The sequence below is a fragment of the Macrotis lagotis genome, chromosome 7 (assembly GCF_037893015.1).
Source record: "Macrotis lagotis isolate mMagLag1 chromosome 7, bilby.v1.9.chrom.fasta, whole genome shotgun sequence".
Lineage (NCBI taxonomy): Eukaryota > Metazoa > Chordata > Mammalia > Peramelemorphia > Peramelidae > Macrotis > Macrotis lagotis.
The window spans coordinates 116,644,587-116,669,119 of record NC_133664.1 but is presented as its reverse complement, the minus strand read 5'-3'; the positions used below and the strand labels follow the sequence as shown (position 1 = coordinate 116,669,119).

Here is a 24,533-nt window from a genome sequence, read left to right as displayed (position 1 = left end):
CAAGAATTTGTCCTTGTAGCCTCTTGTTAGCCATTCTGAACCAATGCATGTAGCACCTGGACATGCTTGGAATCAGGAAGGTCCTGAAGGTAATTTAAATGACTGGTTAATTTGAATCAAAGCAAGCAAGGAAGCAAGCAAATTTAACTTCAGTGATTATGATTCGATTTGATTAAATCTCTACTTTTGATTGCATGTGACAGTGAAAATATGCTTTAAATATACCCAAGAACCAAATACGGGGGGGGGGGGGGGATGAATAGTATGAGCAGTTTGATACATAGATGAAAGCCCAAAGCCCCAGTCCATTTTCAGAATGTTTACTAAGATATTTTAACAAAAAACAAATGGCAGGTATATCATTTTAGAGTAGGAAAGGACCTTAAGAGATCTTCTAGTTATAGTATTATATATATATAGATTTGAACCTAAAGGGTTCTCCTCTGTTATTGGGTCCATCCCCCAGCATAACCCAGGCTAAGGGAACTGAGGCACAGAGAGCTTGTTCCCTGTCCCTTCATAAGTGTGTAAACAGAGACCTGGAGAAATTCTGTAGCTCCCTCAGGGTCACAGCCCGGCTGGGCTAATGACAATTCACATTTGTAGAGCATTTTCCTCACTAGCGGTGGTGAAGTGTTGGTGGCATCGTCATGTAATGGGAATGAAGCTCATGGAGAGATGCAAGGCAGCAAGGAGGCCTTCTGCTATTCATGTGGGCTCTTTCTTGGAGGTCAAGCTGCCTCCTCATATTTCCTTCCATCTTGGGATATCATACTAGCAGAAACTAGCTCTCATTTCAGGAAGGATTCAGGATTTCATAAACATTTATTAATTTATTAATATAATTAAAATTAATTTATTAATAAATTAGCATTCTACACTTTGTAGAAGGTTCTGTGCATGGGCTAGGACTACCATATAGAGTTGAGCATGGGGGTAGCAGGGGTGCTGTATTGATGGCTGGGGTCTCCACCACTTAGGATCTTAGCCTTTGGGCAGTTCACTTACTTTTGGATTTTAGTTTCCTCTGTAAAATGAGGGTTAAGTAAGAGGACTTCTCAGTTCCTGTATAACTTTAAACCTGTTATCCTAGCTTATATTCTATTGCAAGGTAAATCTATAACAATTCTTAAAAAGAAAACCAAAATGTTCTTGGTGGATTTTCGTGGTCCCAATAAGTAAAGGAAGGTAAAGTCATCTGAACTTCCAGATCTAGTTTGCTGCCCAAATCCCATGAAACCTTCTCTTTCATGAGTCTGATCATTTGTCTTGATCTTTTTTTTTTTCACCGGACCAGCCCACTAGTCTTTTTACCTCTTTCTCTGGGAGGAGAAATACTTCAAGACTACCAAGACTACTATTATTCTTGAAAAGAGCACATGGTCTCTACTTGTGACTACATTCCAGCATCCCTATGACACCCCAGGCCAAAATTCCCTCTCCCAAAGCATCACTTCTCGTGTGTGTGTGTGTGTGTGTGTGTGTTACATGAATTCCTTGAGGACTGTTTGACTTGTTTGTTAACATTCCTAGCTCCTAGCACTGTGCCTGTCCCATTGCAAGTGCTTCATAAAGGCTTTTCTATTCATTCCTCATGAAGAGGAACTAAGGGATTCTCTAACAAATTTTCACTCAGCCCTGCAGCAGAGTATAGGCTGTTCTGTTATGACAAAACATACATATTCCCCCAAATTAAAATTGCTATGTAAAATTGAACAATAAAAAAATCACAGAGCTTATGGGGAAGATGGGATTAGGGACATGATGCCTAAACACTTTATCAGTTAGCATATTAAAAAAAGATGGGAATCAAATAAAAATGGTCACACAGTTTTATAAATGCTAAATGGTTAAGAAATATATAAACAAGGGGGCGGCTAGGTGGTACAGTGGATAGAGCACCGGCCCTGGAGTCATTAGTACCTGAATTCAAATCCCACCTCAGACACTTAATAATTACCTAGCTGAGTGGCCTTGGGCAAGCCACTTAACCCCATTGCCTTGCAAAAACCTTAAAAAAAAAGAAATATATAAACATCACAATAATTAGTGGCTGTATCCTTGGCTCTTGGCTGCTACTGTGCCTGTGCTGTGGACCAGAGGAGCAAGTTAGGCAGGGTGGGCACTGACTCTAGCCAGAGGCTATGGCAGAAGGGGTAACTCTCCTCCACTCCCAACTCCTGATGTGCCAGTAGAAGCTCAACCAATGTGGCACATTCCCTCAACAGAGGCTGAAGAGTGCTTGTGGACATGGCCACCAGAAGGGCTAAAGCTTGCAAATTGCTGTGAAGCTGTGCAATTGTCTGCATTCTCTATGCTTTTGCTACAGAAATTCATGTTATACTCAAAATGTTGCTGTTAACTTATCGGTTGCATCAACACAAAGTCATGTTTTTGAAAACACATTATAGCAGTACTGCCTGTACTAATATGGAGAGGCCCCCTGGTCTAACCCCCATTGCATTTCATAAACCATGATGTATTTTCAGCATATTTCCCCTTTGCCTAAGTAATCATATTTTATCAATTTGAATTCCAGGTTAGAGACCAGACCAATAAAGAAAGTACTGATAAAATCTACTTAGTGAATTGTTTGATAACCTTATTCAAGTGCCAGCCATCACATTGTATCCAGTCTTGGGTCTTCATTTGGCAGCTAGGGAGAGCTGCCTCGGGCCCTGCCACTCTCTGGCTGTGTATTTGCTGGCTTTCCTGAGAGGAAGAATGCTCTTGGCTTGAGCTCTTGTTCAGGCCCACTTTTTTCACTCCAGATGCCTGATTGGCCTAGGGCCTTGATCCTAACAGGAAAATGTTTGTATGGAGAGAAAGTCCTCCCTTGATGCTGTTAAGATGGTTGTGTTATGTCTATTTTGGAGAGATTGGCTATAAGAAAAGGGTTTGGAGGGGAAAAAGTCTAGAGACTTCTATTTGGTGAAGTTGGTTCAGGATACTGTCTTATTAAATTTTTTATTTGAATATTCAATTTATTTTTAAAAAAATTTTAGGGGGCGGCTAAGTGGTGCAGTTGGATAAAGCACCGTCCCTGGAGTCAGGAGTACCTGGGTTCAAATCCGACCTCAGACGCTTAATAATTACCTAGCCGTGTGGCCTTGGGCAAGCCACTTAACCCCGTTGCCTTGAAAAATCTAAAAAAAAAAATTTAATACAAATTGACAGAGCAAAACAAGCATTTCCATAATACAGTACAGTAAAAGTAGATGTTTGCACATGAAACTGCAAGTCTACCATGTATAACTTGCTATTTCCTCTAAATATACAACAAAGTTAGCATGTTAATTTCTTTTTCCCCTTTTTTTTCTTCCTTTCCCCTCCCTTGCTCTAGAGGTGACCACCATTATAAACAAATAGGTATGAATATTTGTGTGTACATAAAATTATTCTACACATCTATTTACCAGGTCTTCTCTGGAGACAGGTACCATCTTTATATGTTCTTTATTTTTAATTTCTATATTTATAATAATCAAAATGACATACTTGCTCAAAGTTATTCTTAAAACAGTAATGTTGTTACTGTTATAAATGGAAGTCTTGGGTGTCAGGCGCAAAGCCTGGAGACTAATGGAGACTAATGAAGGTGGCCATGGCTAGACTGGACCCACCCTACTCAAAGGAAGGGGCTATAGGAATGGAGAGATCTTCCTGGATGGAGGGACCAACTTTAGAATATAGGTAATTTATGCTGTAGTATCTCCACTTTACAGATGAGGATGGACCTGTAGCTTACAGCCAGAAGGCCACAAGGTCAGGATTTTGATCTGGGGGTCCTTACTCTTAAATCCATCATACCATACACATATGGTATCACATCTGGTCCTTTTAACATCCTCTGAAGTAGGAAAGTCAGTTATCATTTTCCATTTTACATGGGATTCTTTGAACACAAACATGAAATTTAAAATGTAGTTGTTGATCTTTTACTATTTCACATATGAAACATCTGTATGCTCAGAGAAATTAAATAACATTCTAGAAGTCACATAATTTATGAGGGAGAAAAGGCTAGAACTCAGGTTTCTTGTTTCCCAGGCCAATGTTCTTTCCATTTTATTTGTAAAGATTGTACTTACTTGCCCCTAGAACATCTTATTTTTCCCCATGAGTGGTAGTTCATTTTTTTAGTATCCATTCTCATTCTCATGGAGCCCTCATTGTGATTAGGTATAGGTATTTGTGAGATGATTAGTTATGATTAATGGTGCAACTTGTGACTATGAAGGTGAATAAAGCTAACCCTCATTAACTCACAAGTCTTTGACCTTTGGTGTCTTCAAAAAGTTTTTTCTAACATACTCGGCTGTAGTCTTTGTAGAATCCGAGTTAGAGTAGCTTGCTTGAAAGTGGAGGGACCTAAATTCATTTCCCAATTTTAGTCCCTAATTTGCCACATGACCTTAGGAAAGTGTATTGGTTTCTCTGTGACTCAATTTAATTACCTATAGCACAGGATGTTTTATGGTGTGGCATGCTTCCAAAGTGCTGTGAGCTATGGTAAGAGTGGGGAGAGAATGCAATGTAAATATATAAAGCCATTTAAAAATTATTGATATAGAGACTAGAAGGGATATTTAATTTGAGAACAAAAACTGCAGTGACAAAGAATAAGTTAAATTTAAAGCCAAAGTTGGCTAATATAGGATTGTGCTGTTATAATTTAATAAAATATATATGGAAGTACTAGGAGGAGGAAAGGGGAAGCATAGAAAAGAGTTTGCTGAAAAAAGATCGTAGTGTTTATCTTCAGGAATGCCTTGCCTTAGAGCTGGAGGGGAATTTAAGGCTATTCCTCTTCATTCAGGCGATAATGCACTGAAACCATTTCAGACAAATACCAGTCTGAACATCTTTAGGAATGAAAATTGAATAGTTTTTCTGTTAGTCTAGTAATATTTTAAAAGAACCATAAAGTTATTCCCACATCTGAATTATATTATCCTGCTGCAATTTAAGTCTGTTTCAAAGAATCTTCATATTTTAGAGCAAGAAGAAGACTTAGATGTCAGCCAGAGGAAAATCCAGCCCAGAGAAGTTATGTGACATCCCTAAAATCACACAGCTAATGAATTATATGGTTCAAACTAGGACCCAGGTCTTCTGATTCACATTCAGATCTTTTTGTACTTTGTCCTCATTCTATCTCTCAGGAGTAATTTTCTCTTATCTGTTTCTGGAGATGGAGCCTGCTGATTAAATTTCCATATTGTCTCTTCCCTTTTTACTTAAAGACCCATTAATGACTTTTTGCCAATGGAAAGCTCAGCTTACTTGAAAATAGACATTAGATAATCTTTCAGATGATTAGTGACCTATACTCCTTTTGAAGTGAAAAATGACAACTGAATAGTCAACATCATTGATGTTAATAATCAGTTTACTTTATAATTACATAAAAAATGAGCTCATAGTTCAGTATTAATTGCACATTTCTGGACTTAGCAGTAGAGGAACACTCCTTGAATATTGTCTTTGCCTGTCATTAAGAATGTAGAGAACCCTGAAATTAAGTTCTCAGGAGGTATGTAGTAGAACTGAACTGATATGTACCTCATGCTTTGTGACCAAGTCAGACTTCCTTTTGGCTGCAGCACTGCATTTTTTGGCCAAGTGACTAAATCAAGTCCTTGTAAGCTAAATTTAGGGTTTTTTTTCCTTACCTTACATCTTAGGTAACATTTTCACAATTTGATAAAATGTTTTTAGACCTTAAATACTCTTGTCATTTTTTAACCAGCTATACATATTCTTTAAAAAGATCTCCTTTCGGGGGGGGGGGGATGTGGGTGATAGAGGAGAGGGAAAAGATCATATGAGAGAATAGTCAGATATAACATTTTTTTTTTACTCCTTGCAAGGGGCTGGAATTGGGTGGTCTGTCCGGAACCACGGGGCCAGGTGGTTGCTGGGTCTCAGGGGTGGTATGTGGGCTCAGGGTCTCTTGACCCCAGGGCCGGTGATCAGTCTGCTGCACTGCTCAGCTACCCTACAGCAAGCACATTTTAGAAGAGGGTCAGAGTGAAAGGAGAGAGAAAATATATATATGGTAGTGGGGAGGAATGGATGGAGGGAATTATAATCAGCAACAGCAACTGTGGAAAAATATGGAAGTAACTTCTGTGATGGACTTATAAAGAATGTGATCCACCCAAGACAGAGTTGATGGTATCAGAACACAGAATGAAACACATTTTTTTCCCCTCTTTCCTTTATTTCTCATGAGGGTCTATATTTCTTAGGGGGAGAGGGTATGATTATGTTTACTTTTAAACAAGAATATTTTAATAATGTATTAAAAATCACTTGTACAAAAATATTCATAGCAGCTCTGTTTGTGGTGGAAAAGAATTGGAAATTAATGTAAATGTCCTTCAATTGGGGAATGGCTTAACAAAATGTGGTATATGTGATGGAACACTATTGTTCTATTAGAAGCCAGGAGGGATGGGAATTCAGGGAAGCCCAGAAAGATTTGCATGGACTAGCTCCGAGCGAAATGAGTAGAACCAGAGGAACATTGTGCACCCTGGCAGCAGCATGGGGGTGATGACCAACCTGAATGTAATTGTTCATTCCATTAGTGCAACAATCAGGCACAATACCTTATTTTTCTTCCTTAAGGATATGATTTCTCTCTCATCACATTCTACTTGGATCATTGTATACCATGGAAACAATATAAAGACTGCCTTCTGTGGGGGGTGGGGGGAAGGAAGCAAGGTTGGGGGGGAAATTGTAAAAAATTCAAAATAAAAAAAAGGAAGTTGATACATAAAAAAATGTCTTCTTTCAGGGGGCAACTAGGTGGTGGCAGTGGATAGAGTACTGGCCCTGGAGTCAGGGGCACCTGAATTCAAATCTCACCTCAGATACTTACCTAGCTGTGTGACCTTCGGCAAGTCACTTAACCCCATTGCTTTGCAAAAAAAAAAAAAAAAAACCCAGAATATATCCTTCTCACTGTTTTACCTGGTTTTTTGTTTCTTTGTTTTAGTAGGAAATATCTAGGGATGAGCTGTTATAGAGGAAGTACATGGTATAACCCTCAAAAAAAGAAAAGGTGTGGTATTAGTAGAAGGAAATTAATTAACTTTCCCTCCTTCAGAATCAATCAGGAAATCGAATTTAGATTTTTACAATGCCGTCATTTTCTATCTTTGCCATCTTTCATATTCTTAGATTTGATTGCAATATTAAAATTAAATGTATGTGCTTTATACATTTTCAGCTAGTGATATTTCATATATTAATAATGAGATGAAGTAGGTCCTAGTATATGATAGTTGCTTTCCATCATTATTTGCTTAAGAAGAGAAAGTAGTCTTAAATTTCTGGAATGAGTAGTTGACATGATCAGATTTTATTCTTTGGCAATTAAATCTCTCCATAACTATTTATAATCTTTTTTGTATCTCCCTCTTTAGTAAAATGGCACTACTACCTAATTGCCAAATCCAGTGTCTTTTTCTAAGTCCCTGTTTTCTTGACTTCTCAACAGTTTTTATTTTTGACCTACTTCTCCTTTTTTAAAGTCTCTTCCCTGAAACTTCATTGACACTATATAATCCTTCTTTTCCATATTTGTTTCTTTTGCTATTCCCCCTTCCATCTCTCGTTTCCTAAATTTAGTTCCCAGTGCATGCGTCTTTGTGGTGAGAGAGACAGAGAGAGTAACTGGTAGGAATAAATACAGACATGCAGAAACAGAGGCAGAGAGGAGATCTATTTCTCATTGCTAATAAATCTCAAATTTATATCTCTAGTCTTATTGTCCCTCCTAAAATCTATAACTGTACATTTCTTTCCATTTGTTAGCATATCTCTTGTTTGCCTCAGAGTCAACCTTTCTAAAGTTACTACTCCCCCCCCCCGCCAGCTTTGTACATATCTCCTGTCATTTGATCATTCTATAAGATAGATGCTTGTATCATTTCCATTTTACAAATGAGAAAATTGAGGCAGAGACAGAGACAACAATGTTTGAGGTGTTCTCTGATTTCATGTCTTCCTTCCTCTCTTGAAATCCAGCACTTAGTCTGGTCTCAAAAGTAAGACTTTTGATTTTTTCTTTACAAAAAACCCTTTTCTTCCTTCTAGTTTAAGGTGCAGTAGTCTCCTGAAACTTTCTAACTAGTTTATTTGTTTATAATTCCTTCCCTTTCAATCTATATCATACATCCACAACCAAATTATTCCAGAGGTCTGTCATCTCTTACTTTAAAAAATCATTTCCTTAGCTTTTTTTTTTTTTTGCTTATTTTAATCTGACTGATTAGAGAGTAAATTGAGGTCTCTTACTGGTTTTACTTTCTGTTTCCTTTCATAACTCATTTACCTTTTCTTTCAAGAATTTGTGTGCTATGCGATTTGGGGTATAAGTGTTCTGTATCGAAGTTAATTTATTGTATATGATCCCTTCTAGCAAAATGTGGTTGCCTTGATTATCTCTTTTTTTTCTCAGTTTAAAAACATCTTTGCTTTACTATAAACATTCACATTATGTATTTGTTTATACAGAAATGTCTAAAGCAGTCCTTTCCAGAAGTTTCAATTACTGCTCCCCATAACAATGAGTCAGAGAAACCCATTCTTAATACTGATGACCCCTACTCTTCCAAAATTGACCATGCATTCCAGAAGACCGTTTCATTTTTACTGGTTATACAAATGTAGGGAGAAACTGCATTTGCCTCAATTTGAACTATTCTGATCCAAGAAAGACCAATGAGCAAATCAAAGCACAAATTTCAGAGACCATCTCAAGTAGATCAGATACTTCCTCAGAGAAGGAAGTCCCCCAAATCCAAATACACCAGGGCAGGGGTCCAAGTCAATATTTAATATGGGACTGCTGCCAGGATAGACAACAATATTGGATAGATATGTGTTTGTGTGTGTGTGTGTGTGTGTGTGTGTGTGTGTGTGTGTGTGTGTGTGTGGTTTATCTTATTTCATGACTTGTCAGAAGTGGTCCAAATGATATGAAGTATGATTAGCATAGTCATGTAGAGAAAAAGGAAAAGAGCAGGAAGAGAGGCTGAGGTACTTCAATATCATTCCCCCAAAATGTTCCAGGAAATCAAGTGACCTTTCCATGGAGGATTTTTTTAACACATGGAAAAGAATTACACAGAATAGGTATGTGTGGCAGGACCCACCAGCATGAATGACTTGGGTCAGGGGGGTGGGGGGGTGGGGATGCTGAATCCCTAGAGAAGTATCTGATTCCTCCCTGGACTTAACTTATCTCTTTTAATTAAGTCCATTTTTGCTTTTACCTTTTCTGAAATCATGCTTTCTACCCCTGCCTTCAGGGCAAATAGTAGCACTTAAATTCTTGTTAGTCAATTACTTAATACCTCAACTATCTTGAAGAAGTATATAACTAACCAATATGTAAAATATATTTTAAAAGCCACTGGAGAAGAGGATATTTCATGAGATTTTACTATCTCTGTTTTTAACAATCTAGCATCTTGAAAAGATAAAGTTAGAAATAGCTGCATTTGATTTGAGTTGCCAAAGAAGAAATGTTTGCTAGAGATGTCATCATTGCTTGGGCATAAATTCTCAAAATAGGCCAAAAAGGTGAAAATAGGGCCTGGGCAGGGGGGGAATTGTATCATTTCCAAAGAAATGGAAAAGACTAGGGATGATATTATTTAAAATAAAAAGCCAGCAAGAACACAGTAACAGTGTCAGAATATTGCTAAAATATCTGAATGACAATGGTTTATGTGCATCAGGTATTCTTGATGAAGATAAAAGGAGGGAAAAATAAGATTTTTAACAAATAGTTTTTTGTAATTTACCATGTCTTTAAAGTATCACAACTGAATCAGAAGTAACAAGAAAAGAATATCCTGCTGTTGATTATTTATTGTTTTCTAAGAATGAATTTGATTCAGAGTAAAATGATTTTTCAGAGGGCTTCTCAATTAAAGTTTCTTCCATGGGTACCTAAGAATCAACTAGGAAGGACACCATGAAAAATGTGATTGCAGAGATAACCTTTTCAGTGATCCCATAGGAATTGATATCAAGTGAAATTTTAAATAGGAAGATATATATGTTTAGTATAAATAGATATTTAACCAAGGAATTTTGCCAGTATCACAAATGACTCCCATAAATGATTCAAATAAAACAAGACTGTAATGTTTTCTGGGTCCAAATATTATTTGAAATTGATTTTAACAGTTGTACAAATTAGTTCCTAACTTGAAACTTACTTCTGAGGAACATTGCTCTCATCTGTCTTTCCAGTGGATGACATTCTGAGAACATTTCAATAACATATAACTGAGGCAAAAATTGGCATAGATAATTATATTAGTGAATATCACTACAGATTGAGGATAAAGAAAAGCCTGCCTTTTGCTAGGTTAGATTGACTACTCACCTGTACTATTTTATATACATACATATACAATGTAGATCACTATATAAATTTTTATCGATTCTTTCTCTTCTAAATTACAATGTCAAATGTAAGTTGGTGTTTTATCACAAGATAGTTATGGCTGTTGGACTGGCACATTAATTACAATAATTGGGCAATAAAGAAGCCATAGGAACAGATTATATGCTGTACATTTGATGAGATTGTAGTTATGGCCTCTTATGTATGATAATAAAATCTTGTTAATTGACACTTGTGATGTGCTCTCTTACCTCTCATTTTTACTTTTCAGTGCGGTTTATAAATCTTTTCAAATCTAGGCATCTAGATTTTTACAATTGAATACTTCTATGATCTTCTGTCTACAATACTTTGAATTCATTTGTTTATTCGTTCACCAAATACTTATTGAGTACTTTATGTGCACAGCTCTGGGCTTGGTTCTCTTAGAGACTCCAAATTATGTAAGTTATGGCCCCTGACTTTAAGAAACATTATTGTCTAAGAGTGGAGATCAGATTACCCAAACAATGGGTAGTAATTGGGTAGAGTCCTGTAGTTCGAGACTGATCAATGAAGGCTAAGGGGGAGGTAGTTTAGTGCTAGTGGTTTGTTTTGTATGTATGAGAGTCCTGGGTGAAATTCTCTCCTTATATTCTTCCTGATTTTTCTAGTATCATTGTGAATTGTTTTCCAGAATAGTTGGATCAATTCACAGGCACCTAGATGCATCTTGGTGGAGACTCTCTCCTACATCATCCAATATTCCATCATTTTTATATATTCTCATCTTTGTCATTTTAAGTGTGTCAACTTAAGGTGACACTTTGATTCTATTCATTTAACTCTGTAACCTTGAGAAAATCTCTTCTCTTTGTGTCTTGAGTTCTTTTTTGTAAATTGGATACACTAATAATTGATTTCATCCTAATGAATTACAGTGAATGAAATATGTCTGACCAAGACATTCCCTCAAGTCAATGTTGGGTTTTTGTTGTTGTTATTGTTGTTGCATACTACTGCTTAAATAGTGGATGATAAAACCCCATCGGTATTGGAAAAAGCAATACTCATTAGTTTATAGCTAGGAAATGGCTTCAACCATAAATGAAACCTGATCTACTGCATTTCTCAGTGTTTCTACTTTTAACATCTAATATTTATGGTAGCACAGTCCACAGGTAGGCATTTTACTCCAAGCTCTACCACAAGACTGCTTGGGGAACTTGACTATTAAGTAAGTCTGGTAAGTTACTCAACTTCTCTAAGAGCCAGTTTTCTTCTGTGTAAAATGAAGGGGTTGGACAATGGGACCATTAGGGTACTTTCCAGCTTTAGTCCATATGTTTAATTGTTTTTTTCTTTAAGTACAGTGAAAATTGTTCCTTTTATTGTATTGTAGATTGCTTCTAGAACTTCTGGAGCTTCTCTTTGACAAATTTAATGCTGTGGCTGCTGCACACTCCGTGGTCCTGGGATACCTCCAACAGACTGTTGTGCCTCCATCAACTCAGCATGAAGACATCAAATTGTATGATATGGCAGATGTCTGGGTCAAGATTCAAGATGTCCTTCAGGTGAGGTTCCCCTCTAAAAGATAATGTATATAGAGAGGGATCTTAGAAAAATTTCACCTCTTAAATATTGCCTTTAATGACAAGATGATCTGATACTGCCATGGATATCTCGTCCTATGACCAAAGATCTCATGACCATGTTTTCCTACTACATATGAGTAGACTATTGGTTCACAAGTTTTTCAAATGGTATAAGATAGCCAACTCTTTTCCTCTTGAACTTTTTAACTTACAGAAATCAGTCACTTATCCAGATAATTTTGTGATTATTAAACATGCTCATTTCACTGTTTTATGAACACTATGAACTTGTAGGTTTTGGAAGTAAAAGTTATATAAGAAGGATTTTAATTAATGAATTAGTACATAATTGCTTCCTTTTTTTGCATGATGAGCTGTATATTTAAGAAATGAATCTCCATTAATGCAGGCTGGTCTTTTAAATGGGTATTGATGAGATATTATGTTCACAGCCAACTTTATTATCAAGTCTTTTCAATTGTGCTTTTCATTTTCCTAGTTCTGTACATTATTCATTCTTTATGAATTTATATTTCAAATTACACAGGACTAAGTATGACTGTGAAACCCAGGTGAAGGGCTAAAATTTTCCACAGCAGCATTATACATATTAACTTTTAATTATGTGACATTGTCTGTTTTCTCACAGACCTTCCCAGGAGCTAGTGGGATTTAGAAAATTTTGCAGTTTTTGAGTTTATTGGGATTTCATAATTTGTTTATTATAATATTATCATGTGCTATTTGATTAATGAAAAATAGTAGGTTACATGTGCAAAATGAACATGCTAAATATGGAATCAAATATTTTGGGGGTTTTTTTTAGGAAGAATAAATTCTCTGGTATAAAATCATTTGCTCTTCTTTTTAAAATTTCTTGTACTTTTCCCCTTTTCTTCTTTTCTTTTTCCCATTCATTGGCAATTTAGGCACAATTCCTTTAACTCAAATTTTATCTGTGTGTGCTGTTTTCTTACTAGCTCAGCCCTGCATGTCCAGTGTGATCCCACTCATCAAGTTCATAAAGTGTTTTGGGACAAGAGAAGTGATGCGTTAGCTTCCTATTGATTATCAAACTTAGCACTTTTCTTCAAGTTCATCAATTGCTCTGAGAAGAAGTAGATATTCAGTCTTTCTGGAAAGAAATATTGATTGAGCATTGATTGCCTGCAGGGTATAGAAGAAAAGAAGCTGCCAGGGTCAGTGCCTTCAAATAATCATTCAGAAAGTATATTTTTTAGGTAGCTCCTATTCTAATGGAAAGGTAAAAAGTACATAAATAAATATATACAGCTTAAGCCTAAAGTAATTAAATAAAAATATAGGATGTCCCCAAAGTGTTAATTTAAACTATTGAAGCCTAAAATTGCACTAAGAGTTTTGGGATTCCTTATCTATGTAATGTAGTGATATGCGAAGTAACTTAGGAGGGAAGGCATTCACAGATGAGGGCACTAACAGGCATGGGCACTAACAGGCACTACAGTGCTGGAGTCACATCTTCAAGGAAGTGAAGAACTCTGTGTGGTACAGAGGGAGTGGAGTACATTTCCTTGATAGAGGAATGGTCCAGGCAAACACATTGTATGACAAAAAGACAGAAGCTCTAATTGTTTGGATCAAACAGTATAGGAGGAGACCTCTCCAAATAGACATTTTAAAACCAAATAGACTTTTTTAATCCTAGAGACAATAGGAAGATATTGGAGTTGACTGAGTTGTCAGATCTACATTTAAAAAAAATTTTGGCAACTGCTTGTTGGATGGATTGGAATGAGCCCAGACATAAGGATGGAAGACTCATTAGGAGGCTATTGAAATAATCTAGGTGAGAAGTGATGGCCATCACTTGGTTCAAAAGCAGCGGACAGGTTAAAAAGGACACCAGTTCAAATCATTGTGAAGTCACTGACAATTCAATGCTCTGGCTACTTCGAAAGGTGTTTGGTGCGGATGATTTCAGAGAGGAATTGTGATTATGACATAATCTTTGAATGATAGAAGTAGTCCATGGGAATTCAAATTTACATAGGTAGAGAAGAGAGGGAAGACACTTTTTGAAGGGAAGAAAGGTGGAAATATTTAGGAAACAGTACCTTTGCCTGACTTGAGCTCTGTGTTGACTATGCAGAGAACTTAACTGCTACAATAAGGAATTTGTGTTTTATTCCATAGGCTGTTAGCAACCTTTGAAGATTTTTGAACTGGAAAGGTGACATTATAAAAACAAAATTTTAAAAAGATCAATTTGGTGCTGGTATAAAGGAAGTATTAAAAAGGGAGGAGGGACTAGAGTCAGGGGAGACTTTATCTTTACCAGTAATGTCAAATTATTCAAAGTTAATTTAGGAAGTAGTTTACTTTTCTACTCTTTCTCTTCTACTTTATAGGATGTCATGGACATTATTATCTTGGGCAGTGGTGGAATTTAATGAGCACTTTTTTAGTTGGCAAGGGCTGTGAGGATAGAAAATGGTTTACATATTTTTCTTAGTGGCTTAGAAAATGCACAAATGTTTTAGTGAATATGCCTATTCACTTCCTTTGAACATATGCAAGGATATATTCATGGTGAATACTAGTCCAGTTTCATTTGAGGTGGAACCTTTTGGACTATGGCTTTTCCCCTTGATCTCATAATGTCAGTCTGGTATAAAAGATGGTAGGTACTGAGAAGGCTGGCACATACATTGGATTTAAAGTCTGTTTGTATTTAGCATTTAGGGAAAACTGTTTGTTTTAAATGTTTATGTAGACTTTTAGACATATAACCAATTTCATTCTAAAGTAGAACTGTTGATGAAATTCTATTTGGATAATATAAGCTACTTTTGAGAATTAAATATTTGGTTGAGAAGAACGAAACACCTGCTGCTAAGTGTGAAACAACATGAATAACTGAGGCAGCATATTATGATTAATGGAGTTAAACATTTGGAGGACAGAATTAAAGATACTTTTTTGAATTACTTTTTTTTTGCCAGAACATTGAAGGCTTCCTTTGCAGAGTAAATTTTAGAAAAGAAAATATTGCCTGGTATTTAAAAGATGCTGATGGTGGAATTTACATTTTTTTCTATGCCTTACCCAGCAGGTGGAATCCAGCCTGTTAGAAGGCTCATTTGTCTCAGCATGTTTATGTCTGAGGGAAGACAGCTGGGAGACAAGGCCATCGCAGTAACAGGGTGTCATAGCTTCCACTTCCCCCTACCTGGTGCCAGTCTTTAGACTTCACACTATTGCTCTCCATCTTCAGGTTTACACTCTTTTTGGAACTATGATAATAGAAATACTTGTTTTGGTCTTCAGAGCAATGGTTGCCCCTTCTGAAATGTCACCTCTTAGTAGTGTTCCTGTCATACTGTCGACCACAACTTTCAAGGGATGCACATTTTCAAGGGAGTTTCTCTGGAACACACAAAACTTCCCATTGAGTCAGGCAGTACAAAAGATGTGGCTGTATCACTTTGAATGAAGTATGCTTCTGTTACTTGTGCCTTAGAAAAATACATTTAAAACTTGCCAGAGAAATGATCCTGTTTTAAAACAGTAATTCACAGAGTTGTGGAATGAGTGTTGTATCTTGTTGTGTTAAGGGGAGGCTGTGGATTCCAGTAGTAACAGTTAGTATTTTTGTAGTGCTTTACAGGCTGTGGCAGGAGTTTAGAGCAGGAAGGGACCTGAAAAGTCCTCTAGTCCCAAGCCCTCATCTTTTATGAGAAAATGGGGCCTAGAAAGGTTAATGATTTGCCCTAAGTAGTACAAGAAGTAAGTAGCAAAACTAAATACAAGTATGTACCAATCAGACTAATACTGAATAAAATGGAGATCTTGATTAGTGTAAATAATTAATTCTCTCTGAAACGATCCTATTATTGGAATTAACACTGCATGATTCCATTGGTTTAAGCAGTTAGTATATTTTACATCATTCTAATTTCCAAAAGTGTGAGTATGAATACATACAGCTACTTCAGGGGATTCATTATTTGCTTTTGTTGAGACTTGGCTGTAATCAAGAAGACGAGCACTAGCAAGTATGGGGTAGGCAGGGTGGAGTCAGAAAAAGCTTCTTGTGGAAAAATAGGTTTTCCATGGGACTTGAAGGAACCCCAGAGGCAATGATGGGGAGTAAAGAATTCTAGGCATGACTGATGTTGTCAAAGAAAGAGGATGTCTTGTGAGCAATAACAAGGAGACCAGCACCATTGAATCGCAGAGTAGGTGCTGGGGTGAAGACTCAAGTATGGCTAAGTCATCTTATAATTGTCTTTGAGCTCTAAACAGAGGATTTTATATTTGTTCCTGGAGATATTGAGAACCACTGAAGTTTGTTGAATGAATGGGGATGTTGGTGTGTAGCATAGTGAAACCTATGCTTTAGGAAGATCAATTTGACAATGGCCTGGCATTGGGAAGAGACTTGAGGCAGAGAGACCAACTGGCAGACTATTCTGATAGTCCCAGGGTGGAATGATGAGGTCTGCACTGGTGCGATAGGGATGAGGCAGCAGACATGGGGTAGACTGAAAGCGTCTGGCAACATACTGAATAAGAGGTGTGACAGAATGATAAAAGATAGTGCATAGATTGTGAATCTGATGGATTAAGAGGATGGTGGTGCCATCAGCAGAGAAAAAGAAAGAGAAGATTTAGAGGGAAAGGTATTGAGTCCCATTGTGAACAGGTTGAGTTTAAGATGTCTGCAGGAGATTCAGTTTGGGACGTCTACTAGGCAGTTAAAGATTGGATAAAGGTTAGGACTGGGTGGTGAGGAGGCTTGAGAATCATCCACATGGAGAGGATATTTAAATTGAAGGAAGCTACTGAGATCATCAAAGGCAGCAGGAAACAGGGAGAAAAGAAAGGGGCTCAGAACAGAGCCATGAGGACATGATGCAGATGAAGATCCTGCAGCGGACCAAGGAGGAACAGTGATCCAGGGAGGAGGAGAACCAGGAGAGAACACTGTCAGCAAAATCTTAGGGAAAAACTATCAAAGAGAAGAGGGTGATGGGCAGTGTCAGAGGTTGCAGAGTTCAAGAACAAGGGGCACTGATTTGGCAAATAAAAGTCATTTGTCCCTTTAAGTGGTGAACTTGGGAAAAGAGAGAGGAAACCAAGTGAAGGAACTGACTGTACAAAGACATGAAAAGATAGGATAACCAGGGAGGATGAGTGGATCAAGTGCAGGTGAGGCGTGATTGTAGGTGCGGGGGGGCTGGCTCTGAGAGCAAGGCTGTGCCTCTCAGGGTTCTTTTCAGTTAATCCTCTCTAGATCTGTCTGGTTGCTTTGGGACTGCTCACAAGCTGTCTCCTTTTAGACTGGCAGTTCCTTGATAGCAAGGGTCCATCTCAGCTTCACACTGGGCTTGGAACAAGTCTGTTGTGCTTTCCATTATGTTATTCTGCCCCTCAAGATTTGCCAAGCCCCTTTCCTTGCAGTGACTTTGTGTAGTAGGTACATTAAGAGTTTTTATCTCGATTTTTTTAGATAGGGAAACTGAGGTTCTGAAGGTTTGAGTCACTTGCTCATTATCACAAGAAAACTTAAGAGATGAAATTCTAACCCAGATCTCCTTATTTCAGGTCCATCCCTCAGGCCACATTCCTTTTCAAGCCTGACAGTGATACCTTGGACCAATAATATTCCTTTCAGTATCTCAGTTTCCTTAGTCGATTCCCATAGAGAGACAATATAAAAATCATGGTGAAACATTTAAAATACGTCAAGTCCTACATGGATGTTTAATAATTGTAAAATTAACTTCCTGGACAAGGAGGCTGAAAGCTGCTGACAAGTAAAGAAAGACAAATGATCCTGTTCTGTGGCCCAGGGGCATTTTCCAGTTTTTGTTCTGGGTCTAAATCTAGAACTGGGTTATTCAGAGGTTTTTGTATATTTATTCTTTTTAATAGAGAACTGTACTTTGGAAGTGAAGTTAACTTCCTATGGCATTTGAGGCCATGTAAACATATGAGAAGAAGGCTGGATAAGCTGTTTTTCATCTCTGTTGGCCATGTAGACAGCTCCTGTTATTTTGGGATCTTAATTCCCTAGAAAGACATTATAGATTTCATGATTTTCTTTTTTGCTGTTACATTTATAGCTTCATCACTGGATGATGTTTTGCTCAGATAGAGGACCTGGTGATTATGTATACTGAAGGCAAGAAGACAGCTTGTGAAGCTTAAAATTAAAACATCTTCCCCCAAATTAGTTTACAGACTAGACATATTGGCAGCTGCATCCCTGGCCCCATCTCTTGGCCACCACTGATGCTTAAAGCCATAACTGAGAGGCGGTATGGGGGTTCCTTTAGCTCCAGCTCCAGTAACAGATGAGGTACAGTCTATAGGTTTCTGTTTTGTTTTGGTGCCTGAATATTTGATTTCTTGATATGAGTCAACCTCAACACCCTGAACTGATCAGGAGCCACAAAACTTCTCCCTGTTACCTCAGGATGCTGGTCAGGACTGCAGGGGGCCACTTGCAGGAGCTGGCTGCCCCGAGAAACCTGCTCTGCTCCAGTGTTGGCAGTTTCCAGAAAGGCAGTTACATTGCAGTCAAATATCGCTAGATAGCAAGTCAGGAGACTTGAGTTTGAATCCTACCTTTTCTGCTCACTAGTTTTTGGACCTTGGGCAAATCATTTAGTTGTTTAGGCTTCAGGTTCTAGGTGTCATTTTGTCTCTAAGTCAGCTCCTGATTCCGAGAGAGGGTGAGTGATAGGTTTTCCTTTTGTTATTGTTGCTTTTCCTTATTGTTTTGCTTTCTATATTCCTGCTTATTCTGCTTCCTATCCAGTCTAGGAGTTGTAGCAGAAGTTGAAGGCCAATATTATTGTTTCATTTTTGTCCTTATACCTTCTTTGCCAGGAAGATGCTTCATAAAATTCTTTTTTATTGAACAGGAGAGTTTATTGAGATTTTAAGGGATTTTCATTTAGAAACCAAGAATGTTTCCCTCAGGAAATATATTTGACCTTTTGGTCCTAGATTTAAAGCTCCAAGTATTTAGACACCAGCCAGGTTCATCCCCCCATTTTACAGATGAGGAAATTGAGCCCCCAAGAGGTTATGTGACTTCTCAAAATCAAACATGTAATAAATAAATAAATATCTTCTGTTTAGTTTATGCTCTCTGAGACTGCAGTCCTAGCTCTGTACCAAGAAGGATAGGATGCCTTTAGTATAGAGTCAAGAGAGGCTTATAATAATGGGAGTAACACTGGGATGAAGCATCTTTTCAAAACACAGCTCAGAGATGGAGTAGGTATTGGAACTGGAGAGGTTGCCCCTCAGGAGCATGGCTGGCTGTTGATGCATGTATGGACATTTTATGGTAAATGTGTGAGCGTTTGTGTGTCTGTGTGTGTGCCCCCTGTGTCCATGTGTGCTTTGTATGTGTTTCTGTGAGTATGTATGCATGCACCCGTTTGTGTGCAGATGTGCAAGTGTGTGAGTGTGTGCGTCTGTTCTCTCATGTGTATGCAGGTGTATATGCCCGTGTGTTTGATGTATCCATGTGTGTTGTGTGTGAGTGTGAAGTTGGGCATGCAATGCCATCTGAGTAAGGAGCTGCTGACAGGAAACTTGTGTTAAGTGCCAATCAGCAGCTATTCTGCATTTTAACGTCTTAGACTTTTTCTCTTTCCTCACCTCCCATCAGCTGTCACGCTGTCCATTCTACCCTCTGCTCAGGAGCTCAAACCCTTTCCCTTTCATGCACTCCCATGACAGCTGCCCCCATTTGGGGGCCTCACCTGGATCATTTTAAGAGCTTCCCAGTTCATTTCCCAGCTTCCAGTCTGTAGTCTACACGGTTCCTGAACTGATATTTCTGAAGCACAAACCCCTGAGTCCAGGAAACTCCAATGGCAATGGCTTTCCCCCTTCCTCCCCTCCCCTCTCCCATTCTCCCCCTCCCCCATTTTTCCCCTCCCCTCTCTCACTCTTCCCTTTCTGTGTCCCCCTCATTCCCTTCCCCCTCCCCATTCCCTCCCCTTCTCCCTCTTTCTCCTCTCCCCCTTCCTCTCTCCCTCCCTTTCCCCTCCATCTCTCCTTTGCCTTCTTTCTCCCTCCTGTAGAATAAACTACACGAACTCCCCAGTTCTCTCCAGTCTTATGCCTGTGGCTCCAGTCAAAGTTGACTATTGGATGTTCCTGGTGCATTTGCTCCTGTTCCTGCACCTTGGACAAGATATGTTCCAGTCTGGAATAGAGACGCAGTCCCTACCTTTTCCTTATTATTATTTAAAAAAAAAAACTCTCGGTTCCAGTGCTGCCTCCTGATTTCCCAAGTTTTCCAAGTTCTTTCTTCAAAAACTGCTTCATTGACATATCTGGTCTTTAAAGACTATGCACATATTTCTTCCAATGGATCGTAAGCTCTTTGGGGGCAGACACTGTGTTGCATTTGTCTTTGTATTCTCAGTATTCTCTAGCCTGACCCACAGTAGGCACTTACTATCTACTTATTGAATTCAGTTTTTGAATTATAGACTAGCTTGTGGTACTGAGGGATGGAGCCCTTGACCAGGATCACTTAGCCAGGCCAGGTGGCAATTGCACCCAGGCCTGAGAGACTTGGCTCTATCAGCCAACTCCACCTGCTCTCAGTAGTCCCTTCACCTGTTCAGTGCTGTGGATGGAAAAGTAAGGGAAAAACACCTCATGGGGACAATAGATCATTTTATTTCCTAGTCTTGCTTGAATTATAATTATACGCAGGCCTTGTTGTTTATGTGGGATATGGTGTAGCTCATTTGATTCAAAATAGCCTTGGGTTCCAGTTATGAAAATAGTCTTGATTGACTTCTCTAAGTTTCCTTTTAGTTACTGGGCCAGAGCTAAACTGACATGAAACTTTTGCCGGTACTTCTCAGCAAAATAAAGGTCAATGTTTTACTCTTGACTTCATATGCCTAATTGGTTAATGAGTATTGAAATGTGTACCCAGCTCAGGAAATGTCAGATTACAGCATTGGCTATTAAAGAACACTTTCCTTCCAAAATTGTTAGGTACTAAGTTTGGAGGAATTATACTCTGGATTTGTCTGTCATTTTGTTATGGCTCTATACATCTTTTCATAAATCTCTCCCTTTTTATCATTTATCACATTATTATCATTATAGTTAGGGAAACTAGGCCAGGAAATTTAAGTCGCTTATTTTAATTTTGCAGTCTCTGGTAGTGGTCTTAGAGTCAGGAAAATAGAGTTCAGACTGTACTACTTGTATTTACAGTTGTGTGACCTTGGGAAAGTCCTTTTACTGCACAGTAATCTGGTACAACTGGTTCCCTATTTGGATGAAACCAAGAAACTTACACAGAATTTAGATCATGTAAACCACTCATTCCCAGTTGTGCTTTTAATACATCTGTATTGCTGCCATTTATTTAAAGGGGTTTTTGCAGAATTCTTAGAACAAAGTGAAGTGAACTTGAACTTAGGAAGTAATTGTGTATCACACATAATTCCTCGGAGGCAGTTTCTAAAACTGGTGCCATTTATTTAAAGAAATTTTTACAAAAATTCTTATAACAAAGTAATTTGAACTTAGGAATTAAGTGTATATCATGCAAAATTCTTTTGAGGCAATTTTTAAGACCGACTCCAAACAGTCAGATGAGCATTGGGCTCATGGTAGCTCAGAGGACTCACAATGAACTCTGAGGTTTTCTGCTGATCATTTTTCTTTTTTTTTTAATTTATTTTTATTAAAAATATTATTTGAGTTTTATAATTCTCCCCCATCTTACTCCCCCCCCGAAAGCAATCTGTCAGTCTTTACTTTGTTTCCATGTTGTACCTTGATCTAAATTGAGTGTGATGAGACAGAAATCATATCCTTAAGGAAGAGACAAAAAGTCTAAGAAAAAAACAAGATCTGACAATAAGATACCTGTTTTTTTTCTAAATTAAAGGGAATAGTCCTTGAACTTTGTTCAAGCTCTACAGCTCCTTATCTGGATACAGATGGCACTCTCCTTTGCAGACAGCCCAAAATTGTTCCCAATTGTTGCACTGATGGAATGAGCGAGTCCTTCAAGGTTGAACATCACTCCCATGTTGCTGTTAGGGTGTACAGTGTTTTTCTGGTTCTGCTCATCTCACTCAGCATCAGTTCATGCAAATCCCTCCAGGCTTCCCTGAAATCCCGTCCCTCCTGGTTTCTAATAGAACAATAGTGTTCCATGGCATACATATACCACAGTTTGCTAAGCCATTCCCCAGTTGAAGGACATTTACTTGATTTCCAATTCTTTACCACCACAAACAGGGCTGCTATGAATATTTTTGTATTAAGTGATGTTTTTACCCTTTTCCATGATCTCTTCAGGGTATAGACCCAGTAGTGGTATTGCTGGGTCAAAGGGTATGCTCATTTTTGTTGTCCTTTGGGCGTAGTTCCAAATTTCTCTCCGGAAAGGTTGGATGAGTTCACAGCTCCACCAACAGTGTAATAGTGTCCCAGATTTCCCACAACCCTTCCAACAATGATCATTATCCTTTCTGGTCATATTGGCCAGTCTGAGAGGTGTGAGGTCGTACCTCAGATAAGCTTTAATTTGCATTTCTCTAATAACTAATGATTTAGAGCAATTTTTCATATGGCTATGGATTGCTTTGATCTCCTTTGACCATTTGTCAATTGGGGAATGGTTTTTTGTTTTAAAAATATGATGTTGATCATTTTTCAGTATAGTCAAATGTTACTAGGACTGGGTTTTTAATACTCCCTTTTCCACAATCCTTCTCTGTTTTCTGCAAGAGATCTTGGAAGAAAGGATGTGACAATATTTCTTGTCTTCCTTGTTTATTCTAGTTGTAGGATTGTCCTCTGTGTGTAACTCCACTCAGTAGCTCCTCAGTAGTCCATTCTTTTGGTGGTCATTTTTGTAAAAGGGTTGCCTTGCGCTCTCATGGCTCCTGGAGATGCCAGTGACACAGTTTTCCCCTCCCCACCTTCACAATGTCCTGTGTGTATCAGAGTTAGGTGCTCTTCTGGATGCTATGGATGGACTGGTTCCTTAGGATTACTTTCTTTTTAAATAACTGAATCAGATGGCTGTGGTAGAATTCATGTGGTTAGGGAGTGATAGCTGACAGAGCTGGAAATTCATCATCTATCCTGTGTTTTGGAGTTGGGGGATGTTCCTCAGTGGGGATTTGTGAAATTGATTATTTCACATTGTGTGCTTTTAGGATTTTTATGTTTTGTAGGAATAATAATTTGATTTTATTGATAACACAGTGGCCACCAAGGGTGATAACCAGGGTAGTTTGGTTGGTTCTCTGATCAAAAATCTTGAAATTCCTCCTTCATACTTTTGACCTTCCTTTTTATTCATCTCATTCATGATATATCTGTTACTTCACAAAGTGACCTAAATGTGATGTCCTTCCTTCCTCAGAAGTGCTGTGGCACTTGTTTTCTTTGCCATTTCTTTGACAATTGTCATGCTGCCATGTGTTGGGTTGTGTCTTTGTTTGTATTATGTTCTTTCTCCTTCCATATATTGTAAATCTCTCAAATTTCCAGCATTTAGCACACGACTCTATTAGCAACAGCTTTGGCTACAGCAGTGACTGGCATTTACATAGTACTTTGGTATTTACACAGAGCTTTATATACATGAGTTCATTTGAGCCTCACAAATCTGAGTAGTAGAGGTACTACAGGCATTACTGTCACCATTTTTTCAAGTGAAATTGAAGCATAGCCAATAAACATTGGAGTTAGGATTTTTTTTTTAAATATTTATTTAAGGCAATAGAGTTAAGTGACTTGCCCAGATCATATAGCTAGGCAATTAAATGTCTGAGGTTGAATTTGAAGTCAGGTCCTCCTGACTCCAGGGCTGGTGCTCTGTTCACTGTGCCACCTAGATGCCCCCTGGACTTAGGATTGATACTGGGTGTTTATGTCTCCAACTTAGTTTCTATTCAATTTTAAAACTTCACATACTTATATTTTTTAAAAGTGTATTTTTCAAACATCTCACACTTTTTCCAGTTATCTTAAGGGAATATTAAAAAATTCAAAATATTTAGTAATTTTAAAAAATATGACACATAGCACTTTTGGAAGGAAAGGTAACAGGTTTGATAGGTATTTCAAAGGAAAAATGAATAGAATTGACAAATGGTAGAGAAGATGAAGAAGCCTTAGGAATCGAAGGTGACTGAGCCAGGAGGACAAGGAATTTATGTCATTGACATAAATATGAAAGTTAACAGGAAAAATTCTTGTGAAATGAAATTGCTGTTGAATTTTTCCTATGTAGTAGGTGGGGCTGTGATGGAGCTTGAGTGAAAGGAAAGGACTTGATAATGTGTATACTTGGAAGGCTTCCCTTTCCAGCTCTCTCAAGGTGCCATCCACCAAGACCCAAAAGAAGCCTTTGCTCTTGGAAGACCAACCTTGAGTCCTTGCTGGTTCACGGTTGCCTCAGTCATTAGGATCAGCTCCAGCTCTGCTTCATTTTATTCTTTGGCCATTCAACATGT

At 38.1% G+C, this 24,533-nt stretch overlaps 1 protein-coding gene across 3 annotated transcripts in view; it reads left to right on the top strand.

Moving 5' to 3' along the window:
- Window positions 1–24,533, top strand: part of EXOC4 (exocyst complex component 4) — a 914,582-nt gene that overhangs the window by 116,448 nt on the left and 773,601 nt on the right. For all 3 annotated transcript variants that reach the window (XM_074193663.1, XM_074193664.1, XM_074193665.1), the window contains exon 7: window positions 11,820–11,994. In XM_074193663.1, the coding sequence (XP_074049764.1) occupies window positions 11,820–11,994 (175 nt within the window). The remainder of the gene's footprint in view (window positions 1–11,819; window positions 11,995–24,533) is intronic.